The following is a 17,070-nucleotide window of genomic DNA, read 5'->3' on the forward strand; positions in this document are numbered from 1 at the left end:
TCACATGTTGACTTCATGCCATTTTGTTCGTACAGTGGAGTCTGTGAGGCGCTCTCTGGGCCAAGCACGGTTGGAGTGGCCAGTGATACCTCAGAGACCATGCCAGGCAGCCCTTCCTGACCACTGCAAGCACACATTAATTCAAACAGCAGGGGCTAGACGGGTGGCTCAGTGCTTCAGAGAGCTAGCTGTTCTTCCAGAGGACCTAGGCTTAATTCCTAGCACCCACATCGTGACTCCGAACCAGCTGTAGCTCCAGTAACAGGAGCTCTGACACCCTCTTTTGGTCTCCATAGGCACCAGGCACATACATGGTACACAGACATACAATGCAAAACAGCCATATGCATGAAAAAAAAAATCTAAGTAGCAGCATCAGCAATAAAATGACCACATAAAATGCAGCCAAGCCTGAAAACCAAGGAGGAGGAAAACCTCAGAAACCAGAATCAAAGGAAAGACCTCAAACCGGGGCCCATCGGGACGCTGTAGAAGAGTTCAGGAAGTGGCTCTGGGGAGTGGTTCCTGGTGAGGGCTGCGTGGAAACTTCTAGAAATGTCCAAATTATAGTTCAGGGCCTAGGGGCAGGGGCTTGTTGTCAGTGAGAAATTCAATGCTTACCCTGTGGTTCTTGAGAGGCAGGGGTGGTTTATACCACAGGCAGAGACATTAGCTACTTGCGAGGGTGGCTCCTTCCACACTCAGGAGACAGACCTATATGAGCCTTCTTCACACACACACAACTGCAACATTTTAGAAGAGTAGCAGACAATAACCAAGGGAGTGATTAGCGTGTATTATAATTGTCCTATTTTATGTTTAGTTGTTATTTCTTATCATGCATAATTTATAAATTAATGTTTATCATAGGTTGGTATGTATAGAAAAAACAGTACAGATGGGGTTGGGTACTATCTGTGACTTCAGGCATCCACTGGAGGTGTTGGCATGTGTTGCCCAGAAATATGGGTGCATTACTGTAGTTTTTGAAGGCCACGTACCAGGACAATGCGATATGTAATAGAAAGTGATTGGCTGAGAGAGACTCCCCAGCCCGTGACATCCACTTTCACTCTTAAAAGATGAGGAGGAAGCCATAAGTAAAGTGTAGAGGGAGCAGATTTCTGGCCAGAGGAAGCAGCAGACACATAAGCTCTGAGACCAGGATAATTTAGAAAAGTTATAGGAAAATAAAAAAGGCTGGGTGTCCGGAATAATTAGTGTCAGAGGAGAGGGTAGGAGAACTTGGGTTTTGTTGTGAGACTTGATGTTTTCTTCTCATGGTGGAGGAGGGCCCGGGGTGGTGGTGGGGGACAGGGGGTGGGTGCGGGGGGAGGGGGATGTCTGACCAAGGCAGGGCTGTGATTGGGCGTTGGTAGAAGCCTGACACTCAGAGCTGCACACGTTTCTTTGGCTCTAAGGCAGGGCACTTTCCTGCTCCTCCTCACTGCACTGCCCTCTCTGGCACATTCCTGACTTGTATTTCCGCAGTCACACCACCAAGGAGTCCTTACGTGTATTCTCTAACCTGTGGTGGCCCAGTTCATTTCTCTTGGTTCTTGACTGGGATAGGTCACCCGCCATTCATCCCAAAGCTCTTGCCCAGGAGATGCGATACTCAGGAGCACAACACACAGCCAAAGAATTTACCTCACTCACAGTCATTACAGTAACTTGTCCTCTCTGCACCCTTGGCCACCAGGATGAGGAAGCACAAAGCTGGCTTCTCACCTATGCTCTCCCCATAGCACCTACTTTCTACCGATGGTTCTGAGGAACAGTGAGCCCTTCGCCAACTGCTCGGTGGCTTAACTGTTGCCGTCTCACCTAAGCAAGCGGAGCCACATGGAAGCCTGTGTTCTTGCACCGGCATTGACTTGACTCTCCTCAGTTTGTTGGATGAGAACTCACAAGCCTCTGTGTGGCTGGAGTACGAAGGGCAGTTTTCCTACCTCCTCGGGCTTCATTTTCCAACAATTCAGTGAGGGGTGGCTGTTCCTAGTTGGTTCTGCATCAGCTTCTTAGAAGCCTTTTTAGAATTTGAAACTCTTTTCTTAGATAGACCATTTGGACCAATTTTTTTTTTCTTGGACAGTTCTTGGAGTCCTTTTAGAAGGCCCATTTCTTTCTCTTTTTTTTTTCCTTTTAAAAAATTAATTTATTCACTTTATATCCCGATCGTAGCCCCTTCCCTCATCTCCTCCTGATCTCACCCTCCCTCTCTCTTCCCCCATTCCCATCCCCTAGTCCTCAGAAAGGGGGAGCCTTCTCCTTTACCAACTGATACCAGACTATCAGGTCTCTTCAGGACTGCCTGCATCCTCTTCCTCTGTGGCCTGGCAAGGATACCTTACCTGGGGGAAGTGATTGAAGAGCAGGCAACAGAGTCCATGGCAGAGATAGTTTTTGGTCCCCTTACTTGGTGACATACATGGAGACTGAGTTGCCTATTGGCTACATCTGAGCCAAGGGCCTGGATCCTCTCCATAGCTGGTTCTTGGTTGGTGCATCAGTCTCTGCCAGCTGCCCTGTGCCTGGATTTGTTGGGAAGGACCATTTCGTTGCTAGGTTTCATGCAGGGGAAGGTATAATGGCTCAGGAAGTGGTAAGGAAGACAAGCTGAGACAGACCACAAGGCCCTTTAGTGTCGTAGTTGGGTGACTCAACTGGGATTTGGCTGAAGGCAGCTGCAGTGACTTGACAAACTCTACCTGGGGCTGTCTATGCATCATGTATGAAGATTTCCCACAACCTGGACTCCTGAGAATGAAAATTAAACTATCCTTATAATGTTCAATGGCAACTTACACTGTTTCTAGATAGTAACCATGGAAACCTGCTATTGTTGTGAACGGCCCACTACCAGAACAGAACAGAAGCCATTTATTCTTGGCCTCCCTGAGGGATGGTATTGAGTACTTTGCCTTCCCCTTTCCTCCTGCCGTCTCGCAATGACGTGGGTGAGGGTTCAGGTTCCCAAGAATGGGAACTGTCAATCAGCACCTGGGAGGGCTGTGGAGGAGGGGCTGTGAAAGGATGGGGATGAAGATGGCAAAAGATGACATCCAGGGGACTGGTGAGAGACAGCGGCTTGGGGTGGGCTGTTGGTGTCATTGGAGATGCTATTAAGGGCATTTATGAGGCAGCATTCATGTTTGAAGTCCCATCTGACTGTCATCAATAAGTGTCTCTGTTCTATTGTGGAAAGGGAACCTTAATTAGGCATGAAGAGATTTATCAAACAGCAGTCTTTGGAGCCGTTGGTCTCTCTGCCATCTGGACGGATGGTTTCCCACCCTGCAACAACAGCAGTGGGAATGATGGATGAGGTCCCACAGCTCAAACCGCGCCCCCCCTCCCAAGGTCTGAGAAAACCCACATGGCATTTGTCCTCCCCAGAAACAGTGAAAATCTGCCTGTGTTAATGGGCACATGTACATAGTACGGTTTGCCCTAGGAAGATGTGACACTGACTGGGGGCAGCCAAGCCCACATCTAGCTAAAGTCAATTTTTAGTTTACAGTGAGTGCTCTAACCACATGGATTTATAGAAAAAGCCCTGGAGTGAGGGTAGAACTTTGGTGAAAATTCCATGCAGGCTGTCGCCTCAGTTTAATGACCTATTTATTCTGTTTTGGTCCAACCCACATGACGTTTTGGAAGGTACTTTTGACATGATGGATGCAAAATGGCTTCACTCACTATAAAATCCTCTGAAGACATCCAGGCTTTAATCCAACAAACATTTATTGAGCAACGGTTGTGTGCTATGCACCACGCCTAGAGCTGTGATGGATACAGATGAATAAAACAGTGCCTGCCCTCGGCAAGCTTACAGTCTAAGGACAGAGACAGGACAAGTGCACAAGTAGCTATAATACAAGGCAGAATATGGTAAGTGCCATGAGAAAGGTACAAATAAAGTGCTGCGGTGGTTCTGTGGAGGGAGAGATCCCAGCATTGGTGGATCAGGGAGGGCTTCATGGAGGATGCGGTTTCTGCATGGGCCTCGGAAGAAACTCAAGAGTGATCCAGAAGATGAGAACTGCAAGGCCAAAGGCACAGAGCCAGAAAACATGGCGCCTTCTCCCAACAATGACAACTCTTCTGGATTGGCCAGTGGAGGGTATGAGGGGACCTGACTGGGTACTCTGTTATGTCAGGAGAAATATGGGCATGTTTTTATGGGCCAGGGGATTATCAAGGGCTGTGAGGAGCTGGAGTTACATACCACTGCGCATGCTCAGGGAGGGCTGGGAGAGGACGCCCCTACTAAGGGGTCTACAGGACAAGTAGAGGCAGGTTGGGTCTAGTTGGAAAGAGGAATGAGGGGAATGCATGGAAGAGTCAGTGGTCATCTTAGGGTCCCAGACTGTGCCGAAAGAATCATTGGTGTTCCAATGGGAAAAGAAATCATGCAGGGAGACAGGTGGTCTACTTAGCTTCAAGATGGGTTGAGTTCAGATGGCAGAGCAGGTAGAGTGTGTTTAAAACCAGCAGTGTGTCATCCTAGAACTGGCGTTTCTCGTAGAGCTAAGGGGAGGGGAGGGTGTTCTTTGGGCGGTGGTTAGGTCTGAAAGAAAGCATGGTTCTTCTGATGCACCGTGTATAGGCCTTTGGGGAGGGCCTTATTGGAAGGAATGGCTACTGTGTGGTACAGTGAGAAGAGAGGGGAAAAATGGGCAGCTCTTCCTTGGCTCCCTTTTCAGCCTAAGACAGGAATGCCAATAAATAACTCATAAATACATAAATAAATATATAAATAAATGGGCGTAGAGGTTGGGATGGGAGGGGTAAAATCTTAAGAATGTGGTATCTTGCCCAGGAGAATTCACTGTAGAGCTTTGCAATGAGACAGGCCTTTCAAGTTAGTACATAGAGGGTGCTGAGATGCTGGTCCCAGGAGTGGGCTAGGAGAGGAAACAAAAAAAGTGGCCCAGGGACTGGAGACCCTTCCAAGGTCTCCACATAACTCCTCCAGTGGATACCGATCTTTCTTTCTTTCTTTCTTTCTTTCTTTCTTTCTTTCTTTCTTTCTTTCTTTGTGATGGCAGAGTCTGAGGGAGGGGTCACTGGGGAGCACAAAGTAAATGGAGGTCAAGCAGGCTTAGGCAGGTGGACTGAGGAGGTGACTGATAGCCAACAGTAGAGGGGACTGGCTGAGGCTGATGCGATGCTCTGACTGACTGTTGCCTCAATGAGGTTAAAGGTGGATGCTGTGCCTCCCTGGGGCTAGCCAAGGTCAGCCAGCCGATGTTAAAAGACTTAGTGGAACCCAGCCCCAAGTGAGTCCTCAGTAGGCAGTAAAGGACACTTGGCTGTAGACTGTGAGTTTGGCTGGAGAAGAATGAGGAGAGGGAAAGCTAAGGCCCATGGAGTTCCTGCTGCTACAAGCCCAGATCATTCCCACAGCCCAGGGCCTGCTGAGATAGGGAAAGAGCACATACGGGTGGTCCTGGGACCTCTGCCCTTTTCCCGTTAGGTTAAATCCTAACAACTGGCCCTCTAACTCCTCTGCAGAGAGAAGATCCTGGGTAGAACTTGGGGTCACCTCTAGAGCCTGACCTCTGGGTGCGTTTTTCATGATTCTGCATGGAGCGTTCTGACATCCAAGGGCTTTACTAACACAAGGCCCTGCTGGTGAGTCTACCTACTCCTCCAGGGCGGTGCAAACTTTACAAGTTAAATGTCTTCTAGAGCCTTTGAGAGCCTTAAGATAGAAGGCTCCGGAGACGTATAAAATATGATGCTAATTATTTCTGCTGCTCATGAGGAGGGCGAACCACTCGGTTCCCAGGGAGGCTGTTAGGGCTGTTGCTTTTTTAAATATTCATTTTTATGATGCAAATCCCAAATCCCAAGCTTTAGACCACAACAAGAACAAAGAAGGAAACGTGGGGATGTATGGTCATCATTCTGGTTTGGAGCTGGAGGGACTGTACACAGGGTTAATGGTCCTACGGTGTCCCTCTATTGTTTCTGCTCACTTCCCATCAGCCATTAGTTTAGAGCGAGTGTCATGTTCTGAATGGCTGTTGATTAATTACGTCAGGCCTCATATGCTTGAGAGAGGATCTTGATTACTTTTCTTAACTCTCTTCACCTTCAAGATAATAGTTTCTTTTTCCTATACTTATCTTTCAAATATGTTTTAAAACACCATTATTTATCAGGCGAGGGACTGCATCTAACACATCAAGCTGGCTGAGGCTTTGCTGTGTGTGACCCCTAAGTTGTTGGCAATGAGCCCAGATTTCCCCCTGGAGACTATGTCCAGTGTTTGGCTTTAGGCTTTTACAAGGAAAACAAGTCTTAAGTTGGAATCTTAATAGAGGAGGAAAGGTTTTTTGCAAAAACTGCCACCGTTGATGATATGAGGGCCCGGTGGGAAGTGGGGGTGGTGAGGGTGGGAAGGTGGGTAGGGTGGACACTGGGACCTCTCATGGAAGAGCTGAAAATCTCCATGGTGGAGCTTGGTGTGGGCAGGTATGACTGTCAAGATGGGACAGTCACAAAGTGACACTGGCACAATAGGCTGGCTGCAGGGGACCCTCAGGGTGCAGGATGCAGAAAGTAAACAGAGAGTGACTGCAGAGATCCAGGGCTAGATGCTCACAGTCTTCCAGGTGTCCAGCTCTGAGGCTCTGTGGGGTACCTAGAAAAGCGATTCTATATGTTTTGAACAGGATGATTTCTATTGTGACTGTGCCCTTTCAAGCGTTTGCTGTGTCCTTCTGGTGGCAAATGGGACAATAGAGTTCCCTCATGTGACATTCTACAGGGATGGGATGAAAACTAACCTGGAAATTAAATTTCTAGGAGCACTTCCTTCTTAGTGGGCCACACCCAGCAAAATGACTGTACTTTGGATACTCCTTTGTCCTTTTCTGCTGCGGGGAAAACTCCTAGAAAAGCTCAAGTTTCTAGAACCATGGTTTACAACAATCTACCTCTTTAGGACCATCTGCTGTTCCACCCTACTAAGTCCCAGGTGGTACTTGTCAATCCAGAACACGAGGCTGTCCATTGAGCTTTCTCCATAGCTGTGAAGGCCTGTCTGGGACACATGTGCCATCTGTGCTTGTCCTTTGAACAGTTGCACTCTCAAGTTCATGAACAAGGCCTTTAGCTCTGGTTTGACTTCTGCTGCTTGGTCTCCTTTTCCCTCTTTTCCCAGTGGAACTCTCCAAGGTCTCTCCTCCATGAACTGCACCTCTTAAGACTGGTCCAAGCTGTCCTCTCTGGGTCTGGGCTACCCAGAATCCACATCACTCAGAGGTTCGGGGAAGCTGACAACAGGTGGCTCTTCATTCAACCATGAGCCCAAAGATCCATCCAGCCCAGGAGGCGGGTTGTCATCCAAAGTCACGGGACTGGCTTCTTTGCATGTCAAGTCCTTCTGCCCCCAAAGATGAACTGAGTCTCCATCTGGTCCAGGTGGGTTCTCCACACCTTCTTCCTGTGGCTTATCTGCCTAATGCTAGATGAACACCACACAGTTATAAATACTCAGGTCAATATATATATGCAGGTATAGATATATATATTCTGGTCACTGTTTTACACTTTAACAAAGAAAACCACTAGCCTGCTTGTTCTATTGTTTGTGCCACCCCGACTCCCATCTGCCTGTGGTGTAGCTGGCAGGAAAGTGAGCTACTGAGTCCCGTGGGTCGCCCTCCTTACGTAGCCCCATCACACTGGCCGACAGTCAGTTTCAATGCCCCCTGCTCATGTAAGCTCTTGAGGGCCTTGAATTCCAAGGGCATGGTGTGGGGGCTAGCCTGGGAGGTGTAGCCATACTTGAGGCTGTCATAATAGTGGTACTTGACGGGGTTCTGATTCTGATCCAGTGGAAAGGGCCAGAAACCATAGAGGTAGATTTGATTGCAGAAGCGTGTGGCCAGGGTGTACATCAAGAGGCCAGTGGTTGGTCTTTTGATGTGGACTTTGTTGGTCAGCCAATATCTGGATAAGAAAAAAGAAAAAAGGAGTTAAAAAAAGAAACCATAAGGTCTGGGAAGATGGCTCAGTTGGTAAAATGCCTGCCTTGCAAGCACAAGAACCTGTTTGGAATCCTTAGCACCCATGTAGAAGCAGGGTGTGGTGGAGTATACCTATATCCCTATTGTGTAGGGGCCCAGTGGAAACAGGAGGATCCTTGGAGCTCACTGGCCAGCCAGCCCAGTCAACCAGTGAGCTGAGGGGTTAGCAAGGACTCTGTCTCTAAAAAGAAGATGGAGACGAAAGATACCTGAAATCAACCTCTGGCCATCACGTGTACACACACACACACACACACACACACACACACACACACACACACACGCCCAAGCATCCACTAATGATATACGTTATAAATAAACATGTACAGAAATAATGAAGAAATGTGTTTGGGAATACTTCTTTCTAAGAAGAAAGACATTTTATTCTGTCCAGCAGCCCACATCCTGCCACTCCAAGAACCAATCAAGCCATAGGCGCAAGGCTTCCTTCTCTGAAGTCTGACAACCACCAATGATTGAGCACCTGGACTGCATCTTTGATTGGCGATTTCATGTGCGGGAGTCAATGAGGTCTCGGGTGCCAATGTGAAAACTGGCAGCCCAAGGTCATCCATGTGGGAAGGGGCAGTACTTTTCTTTGAACTCAGACCCACTGAAAACTGAAGCAGGCTTAGCGGTTTTCTGTAATAGGCTGGATAATAAATACTTTTTTTTTTTGGCTTTGCAACCATATGGCTTTGATAATGGCTGTACAACCACACTAAGTTAGAGCATAAGAGAGCTACCATCAACATATATGGATATGTCAAAGCTTGGCCCTGATCCTGCTTAAAGCATGTTTGCTTACACAATGCCCGCTGCCTTATAGACGGCTTCATAAGTCTTCTCCACTTAAGCACGTACAGGTGGACTTCTTTCCTATCAGTGCTCCCAGAAGCCCCGCCCTCTGAGGTGACCAACCTTCTCTGACCATGCATGCAGCATCTCTGCAGAGCCAAGAGGCTCTGGACAGTGGTTTGGGCTCTAAGACTAGATTCTGTCTACACATTTTTTTCAAAGACCTGCCGCTCCATCTTATTATATACCTTAAGTAGGAAGTCAGTGTTCCTTGCCTTTGGGACTCTGGCAAAGAGTGATGGGAGAAGTGTGGAAAGCAGGGTGTTAGACAGGCATCCCAGGTGAGTGGAGTATTGTGCATTTCTGTGTACCTTAGCCAGAACCACAGCATGCAAGGGGCCACTGTTAGCTATCTGTGTCTTCAAGAAATCCATCTTTTCTCTGATGGATCTCATTCTTCACTTGGATGCATAGTCCTGACACTTCCAGGTTCCAGCATTTCCAACAGTATCTAGAAATTTCCTGCATGGGAGAAACCTTCGGCTTGCTATCAGTCTTGCTTCCTACTGTATGGATGTGGAGCGCGCTCTGGGTGGCCCCTCCTCCTTATTTGTAGTTAAAGTTCCACTTGCCCTCAGCCAAATGACTTTAATAGCTAGGCATCTATGCCAATGTGAAGGCAGAATTGCTGACCGCTGTGCTTGCCCAAGGTGTCTCTAGACCAGACTGAGACCATGATTTGCTGTCTTTGAACAGACAACCTCCACGGTAATGCCTCTCATGGGCTTCCACTCGCCACTCTTCCACTGCAGACCAGTTCAGTTTCTGATGGCCCTGCAGCACAGCAACAAATACAACTTTATCCTCAAATGAGCCAGTTAAATTCATGCTGGAAGCAGAAGGACACCAGAGTAAAACCTTTACTTATTGCTGAAGGGTAAGCCTGGTTCTTATATCCTTCATGGTGATTTTAGCTGGCAGGGAGTGGAGAGGAGGGCAGGGCTTCCTAGAAGCCCAAGAAGCTGTTTTATGCACAATGGCTCTTTCTACACCTCAAAAAAGGGAACCCAAAAGATCCCACAGGCAACCCTAGACCATTTCCTTGCTTTTGGAGGGAGCTTTAGCTGATGAATCTGATGAGGTTTCAGATGCTTAATAATCCAGGCCATTACCAAAAGGTATGCAGTATTTGCAGTGTTTGACCAAATAAAAGGCATTTTGAGGATACCTACAACCCACTTCTCCAACAGAACTATCTTTCTGTTGTGACTGGATTGTCACTTTGGACCTTGAGTTAGGAGGCTGGGGACCCATATGGCTGTAACCAGGCCTATGATAGTCCTGGGCACAGTGGAAGCCAGGTGGTCCTTTGGACAACCATGGTTGTTCTATGTCTGTCACTCAGAGATCCTGTTCCTTGTGTCTCTCCTTATTTTATCTTGTCTGAATCTAGAAACTTCCCATCACTGGACTTTCCAACAGGGAATCAGATGGAGTAACAAAGACAGAGAGCCATGCAGTGGCTCTGGTAACTGTAAACACAATGCAACTGAAAAACAGCAAGGAGCAAGTCTGTAGACACAACACAGACCTGTCCTTTCTTTTCTATACTGCTGATGTTTCTATGGTGATGGTTAACCATTGTCCCCCAATTCCCTTTCACATCCTCCTGGACATCTCTCAGAAATCTCTCCCTGCTCCACATGCTATCCAAATCCCACAGTGGAAATTCCACAAGAAATGGCTACACTTCCGGCTTCCTATTTCCCTACATTGCACCAGCCTCGCCCCAACCCCCAGTGTAAATGACCACAGCTCTACTCCAAGGCTCTGTGCTGTCTCCTAGTGTTTCCCTTATCAAGACTCTGTTGCTCTTTTGTTCTGGTCTCTGGCCTGAACCTGAGGTCCCCTGTGTAATAGTTCCTTTCCCAGGCTGCTGAAGTCTCACGGGACTGCAGTGAGCATGTGTGCCTTTCCGACATACTCTGGTTCCCAGTGGGTCATCTGTCTTGCTGCCTGTTGTGCTGAGAGGTCATGGCTGCTGAAGAAGCATATTAGCCCTTATGTGGAAGGAGGGCTGACTGCAGAACAGGAGGCTGTGTTTAGTCTTCTCTCTCCCTGCACTGAGATTCCACAGGGCCATGACCTACTTTCCATGGGTTGGGGTGCCCCAACCCATTTGCCTGAAAGAAAATAAACTGAGACTATGAGGGGCAGCCTATGTGTAATAAGTCCCATGGGGGTCCAGGTTAACTGATATCTCTCAGTGCTCAGTGCCTGTAGGCTTCTTTCCTTTGGTCACAGGGAGGCCTGTGTAAATTGCCTTCTGTGTTTGCCCTGCTCCTCATAATGTAAATGGGTTTGGGACTCTAAGTAGGTTTCTCCTGGGTCTTCCTGAACTGAAGGATGGATGAGACAGGCTGAATTCATATAGGACCCACACCATGGGGCCCTGAGCATATCTAGTTCTGAATTGATGGGGTAGCGTGGTGGTGTGAATGAAAATGGCCCCCCTAGACTCACAGGGAATGACATTATTGGAGGTGTGGCCTTGTTGGAAGAAGTGGGAGGTGGGGTGGGTTCTGAAGTTTTAGAAGCTCAAGCCAGGCCCGGGGCTCACTGTCTCTTCCCGTTGCCTGTGGATCCAGATGTAGAACTCTCAGCTACCTCTCCAGCACCATGTCTGCCTGCATGCTACCATGCTTCCCACTGTGACAATTACAGGCTAAACTTCTGAACTGTAAGCCAGCTCCAATTAAATGGTTTTTTTTTTTTAAGGGTTGCTGTGGTCATGGTGTCTCTTCACAGCAACAGAAATCCTAACTAAGACAGGTAGACAGCATCTTCCAGCCTTTCCACAGATGAGAGACTCCATTGGGGACACTGATGTTGGAGATCGTAAGCCTAGTGGGGAATTAATACCACTATTATAAGGCTCCATAGGATACCTGAAGGGCTGATTGTAGTTGCTTGGGTGTTTCTGAAATGCTGTATTTTGCGGGGTTTCCTTTCAACTGCCCCACCTATCAATACTATCCCGAGCTTTTAAAAGTCCATCTTGTGACCCTTCTCCTTCCCCAACTTGACCGCATCTAGAATTAACTAAAACTAAAAAGCTGGGGCATACCTCTAAAGGATTATTTTTTCTTAATTTGAAGTGGAATGATCCATTTCTAATCCGGATCTTGGAGGTGGGAAGACACACCTTGAGTCCAGATCTTTGGATGGGAGAAGACCCCCCTTTAATCTGGGTCTCCCCTAAAGAATATGTACATAACTGGAAGAAGGAAGGTTTTGCTGTTTGCCTGCTTACTTTCTTGCTTCACTAGAAAGACCATCCTTTCCGTGGCATTAGAGCCTGCTTCTTCAGTATTCCACATATACAGAAGACTGGCTGAGACATCCGTTCATAGACAGCCGTTGTTGGACTAGCTGGACCACAGTCATTATAATAAATCTACCCCCCCATTCATTCTATGGATTCTGTTACTCAAGAGAACTTGACTAAAACACCAACCATCCTATCCACCTTCCACAGCCACTCCCTTCCCACTGTGTTTCAACTGAGGTCGGGCCCTGAGTCCAGTAGCTTTCTCTCAGTACCCTACCCCTCACCCAGAGTTTTACATAGCGGCCATAGCACAGACTGAGCCATTAGACAGTTCTCAAGGACTAAGCAAGACCCTACTTGGTGAGGAGTTGAACAGGGGCTACAATCATCAGGTCCTCTGATTCCATATCCATGTCCTTTGTCCTTTGTCGTCTAGCCCTGCCAGTACATGGGTGGCCAGCGGGGTGGATGGTGCTGGAATATGGGTCTGCCCGTGAGGCTGTTTGTTTATTCAGTAGCTAACAGGCAGGAAGCGCAGTTGATGGTCTGGGGACGCTTGATGCTGAAGTTGGGGATCCTTGGCCACCATGGAACTCTCTGTACTCAACAGGGTTATGAGATGAGCTCAGGAGGGCCCTGGGGGACAAAGGTAGGGAGACTGTAAAGAGATGACTCCAAATCGGGCTGAAAATGGATATAATAGGGTTTTTTGGTAGTGATAAAAGTCTTTAAAGCAAGATGGTGCTGATGATTTCGTGACTGTATATTTACAACGCATCAAACAGTAGTCACAAGATGTGAATTAACAGCCATTAATTGTACTTCAGTAAAGGCTTTTATTTTATTTTACCTTTTTAAAGGATGCCTTTCAGAAGGTTAGCCTATGGTGCAGTCCTCCCAAACACCCTGGGAAATGTTTATCTACCTCAACTGACACACAGTCAGGAATGGGGAGCTTGCCCTTTGCTAACCTAGCCTCTTGCATTTCGGCCCTAATGCAAAGTTTCTTAGTTAGTTGCCCACTGCAACACTGGAGCTTTAGGAGCTAGCTGCCTAGGGCCCACTCCGAGCTGTAGCCTGCACACTGAGATTCCTATAACGTTCTCCAGTAACTCCCACTCTGCCTAGGAGGTGGATCTGCAGAAAGAACCAGAATGTGGGCTATATTTGGAGGGAAAAGGGCAACAGAGTAAATGTAAGGAAGGATGAGAACCCAGCCAGCGCAGCAGCCCGGCAGAGGTGTAATGGAGTAAATTGAGAGTAGGGATGTGTATAAGGAAAACCAATGTCCAGCCTTAGTGTTGCCACATGTGGGAGCAGTGGGGATGGTGGCAGTGGGGATGGTGACCAATTTTACTGTTGTTCGGTAAGATGACACTAAGATTTTCTGATAAAAAAAAAAGCATTAGAAGTTGTTTTTTTAAAAAAAAATATAAATTCTCCAAATTTTAAAATACTAGTAACTAATTTAAATGTTTTTATAGCACTGAGGCTATTCAGTGGTGAGGCTCTGGGTTCAACTCCCACATGAGCAAAAATACATTAAAAAAAAAATCACATGAGACCTTACTGAGTGAGTCAGACAGAATCAATCAGTCTATGGGTTAGAGTACCAGCCTCCTGGATTGAACTTGTCTTCCTCTTTCAGTGAACAGAGGCGAGAGTCGTGAACCAGGGCAATTTCCCTGAGCAGAAGCGAGAGTCATATGCATTGGGTCAGGCAGAGTTTGGATATAAAAATGTGTGTGTCCCAATCTTGGCCTCCGGGGCATCTTTCACCCTGTAGTGATTCCTAGTGGGTCAGGGCTGGGGTGACACAGCTGTAGCTACAACTACTGTTATCCAGAGGCAAGAGAATTGCAGTTGACATTATCCCGTGACATAAGAGGCACTGGTGGTGTCCTGCCTGTGGATTTGCCAATCCCTGAGCTAAGACCACCAAATGCCTTCTAGGGATTTGTGTTTTGTTTACTTTTTGATAGTAAGGCCTTAGCAGGCGAAGGCTTTTGGGAATGAATTTCCATTCAGGCCAGTAGTGCTATGCCCAGAAAGGAGCTGGGTTTCATCAATGGGACAGCCAAGGCGCTAGCCGGGGAGGGTGACAGGACATGCATGTGCTGGCGTCTCCCCACCCCATACCTTTCTCTGTCTGCTTCTAGGGTGAACTCCTTTTTTTTTCTCTTTCCCGACACTAATCACATTCACCCCACCTTCCTGGAAAAGGTTCCATTTGTTCCCCTAGCTCCTCCCTGGCTCAACCTGTCAGTCACACTACCTGATTACCATCACCATGAACATTCCCCCTACTCCTCTTCTGTGCTTAGGACCTGGGGCCAAGGATTACATTTCTTTGTAGGATCCAGTCATCCAACATCCTTCATGCTGTACCTGTGGCCCTAGGCAGAGACAGGAGCGCTTCTGGAATCCACAGTGCACTCCCGCCTCCCCCGGCCCCACGCAAACATCCTAGCACCCCTGAGGTTAAGCTGGGCTGTATCACCAAATCTGGTACCCAGGCTACAATAAGAGAGGCTTCTGCTTTATCTCCCCCTGATCTGGAGATAGGCTGGCTAAAAACAGGACGCATCCTAGATCTCCAAACCACTGATTGGAAGAAAGCCCCTAACAACTCCCATCACATTTGGTTAGAGTGAGACACAGCATCTATTGTGTTAAACTGCTAGGACTCTGGGCTTTGCCATTGTATCAGGTCTGGAAACGGTAGTGCTGAGGTCTGTTGTGTGCCAAATACATTCCACTCAGATGAAATTGAAAAATAGAAAGATGTGGGAAAGAAGAAAAGGGGAGGCTGGCAGTGTGCAAAGCTATGGAAATGTGGACAGTGGGGACAGGAACAGAGCATGCTAGTGCCAGATTTTCCACCCATAATCACTAACTGGGAAAGGCGTTAATGGCCCACAAGGTTCCAGAATAAACCAGAAGTGTGGTCGCTCTTGGTGGAGGGACCCATTTGCTCCCCATTCTGCCTCCAGGGTAAGCAAGAACTTTTGAGCTGTGTCTGACAGGGACACAGGGACTCCATTTAATGAACAACTTGTAATAGAAACTGACTGTGTTATGTAGGAACAGATCGCTCTCGATTTCTTTTCTGTCTCCTCGGTCACTCTGGCCAATTTAGAGACTGTGTGCGTGGCTGCTTTGTGGACGACTCCTTTCTTGGCATAACAGCTGGGTGTTAAAACACAAACTAATTAATTTTGCCTTCCCAAATGAGGTTAGCTGGGTGTATCCAGAGAGTTGTATTGACAATGCACCTTTAATATCTTAGTCTTGAGATTTTAATTAGAAGGCAAAGTAACCTCAAAGACGGCAGTAATTATTCTTCAAATTGGCCACCCCAATGACGGCGATGGTTAAGGACCGTATTTTATGAGCATGGACAGCAGTCAATGAGGATTGCCAAAGCTGTTTGTAAAATGCTTCCTCCCTTTACCCTGGACTCTTGGGTGCAGTATGTAGTGAGAATGGTGGCCGCCACTGGTTGGAGAAGGGACAAAGAGGGCTTTCTCCAAGAAGCTAATAACACTGTGCGACAGGGCTCATAATAACCAGACATATCTTGCAAGGAGATGTGAAGGGCACTTGGTGAGGCTTTGGACAAGATTGGCAGGAGAGCAGGGAAGGGGATGCACTCTCTAGGCTACTACTTTGCAGCCCTCTGTATCAGTACCCTCAGCACGAACTCAAAGGTCCCACGGTCCGTTGCTGTTCTTCCTTGGCTGTACATTGAGGTCTCTGCTACGCCCTGGTTTATCTCAGGATAGGATGGGTTTGTCCATTTTGCATGACATAAAAGTTCTGGCTTTACCTTAGAATTGGGGGCTGCTGTCAAGAGTTGGTGAAGTGCCAGCCTTGCAAACATGGGGACTGGAGCGTATCCCTCCAAAAGTTGGAGGTGGGTAGCCTAATCTTTATGGCCCGTAGTGAGAGACTGTGTCTCAAAAAACCAAGGAGGTGGTTGGCACCTGAGGTTGACTTCTGACCAATACACACACACACACACACACACACACACACACACACACATACACACACACACACACTTACTTTAGTGAAGCCACAGGAATGAGGGAGGCTTCTGGTCCCTAGGTATCTAGGTCTCCAGGCTTGTCTACACCAATGATCTACCTAGCTCAAGTACAGCTCAAACATGACCAAGCCACCAAAAGTTTCAATGATCCCATGAATACATAGGACAAAAGCAATGGCCCCAGTCAGGCTGCACATACCAGGGATCTGGGGCTGCAAATCTTCTCCACCATTACTCTGTACCACCCAGCTGTCACCACAGCGTCCTGGTTACCTCCAAAGCCTTTCCTATATGGTTTTGGCCAGCTGCTCTTGAATGTTCTCAGTTGCCATATCCCTGAGGAAGCCTTCAGGGCCTCTCTGGATGACTTTGGTCCTGTGTGCTGATTCCCATAGCACAGTACCCACCACGCCGCACTTGATGTGTTTGCCTATCACTTCCTCCCTGCACTTCTAAATTCTATAAGAAACAGGGAGACTTCCTGTTTCTGTGTAACCCTAGGTCCTAGCATAGGATGTGCCTGAAGCATATATGTCACAAGTCTTCAGTGATAACTGCCGAATGAGGTCACTGTGGGGGGAGGGGGCACCATCAAGACAGGTGTGTGGGCTCACTCAGTCTTATTCTACCCATCCCGAAAACAACCAGGACTGTGCACGTGACAGGTTGACACCAATCTAGATGGTACCTTTCCTTAACAAAGGAGTAAAAATAAAAGCCATGATGCTGGTATTAGAGGGGCTCCTCTTGCTACAATATGGGTGTAGAGAGACTGTTTTCCATGCTTAAGCATTACCTGTGACTCTAGAAGGCCAGGAGGACTACAGAAAGACCATTTGTTGGTA

At 47.6% G+C, this 17,070-nt stretch overlaps 1 protein-coding gene across 1 annotated transcript in view; it reads right to left on the reverse strand.

Moving 5' to 3' along the window:
* Positions 1-3,719: 3,719 nt before the first annotated feature.
* The window catches only part of ST8SIA2 (ST8 alpha-N-acetyl-neuraminide alpha-2,8-sialyltransferase 2), a 79,772-nt gene continuing 66,421 nt past the window's right edge, over positions 3,720-17,070 (reverse strand). Inside the window, exon 6 of the mRNA XM_084756118.1 lies at positions 3,720-7,968. Within this exon, the coding sequence (XP_084612244.1) occupies positions 7,683-7,968 (286 nt within the window). The 3' untranslated portion in view covers positions 3,720-7,682. The remainder of the gene's footprint in view (positions 7,969-17,070) is intronic.

Source organism: Acomys minous (assembly GCF_964271855.1).
Source record: "Acomys minous genome assembly, chromosome: 2".
NCBI lineage: Eukaryota > Metazoa > Chordata > Mammalia > Rodentia > Muridae > Acomys > Acomys minous.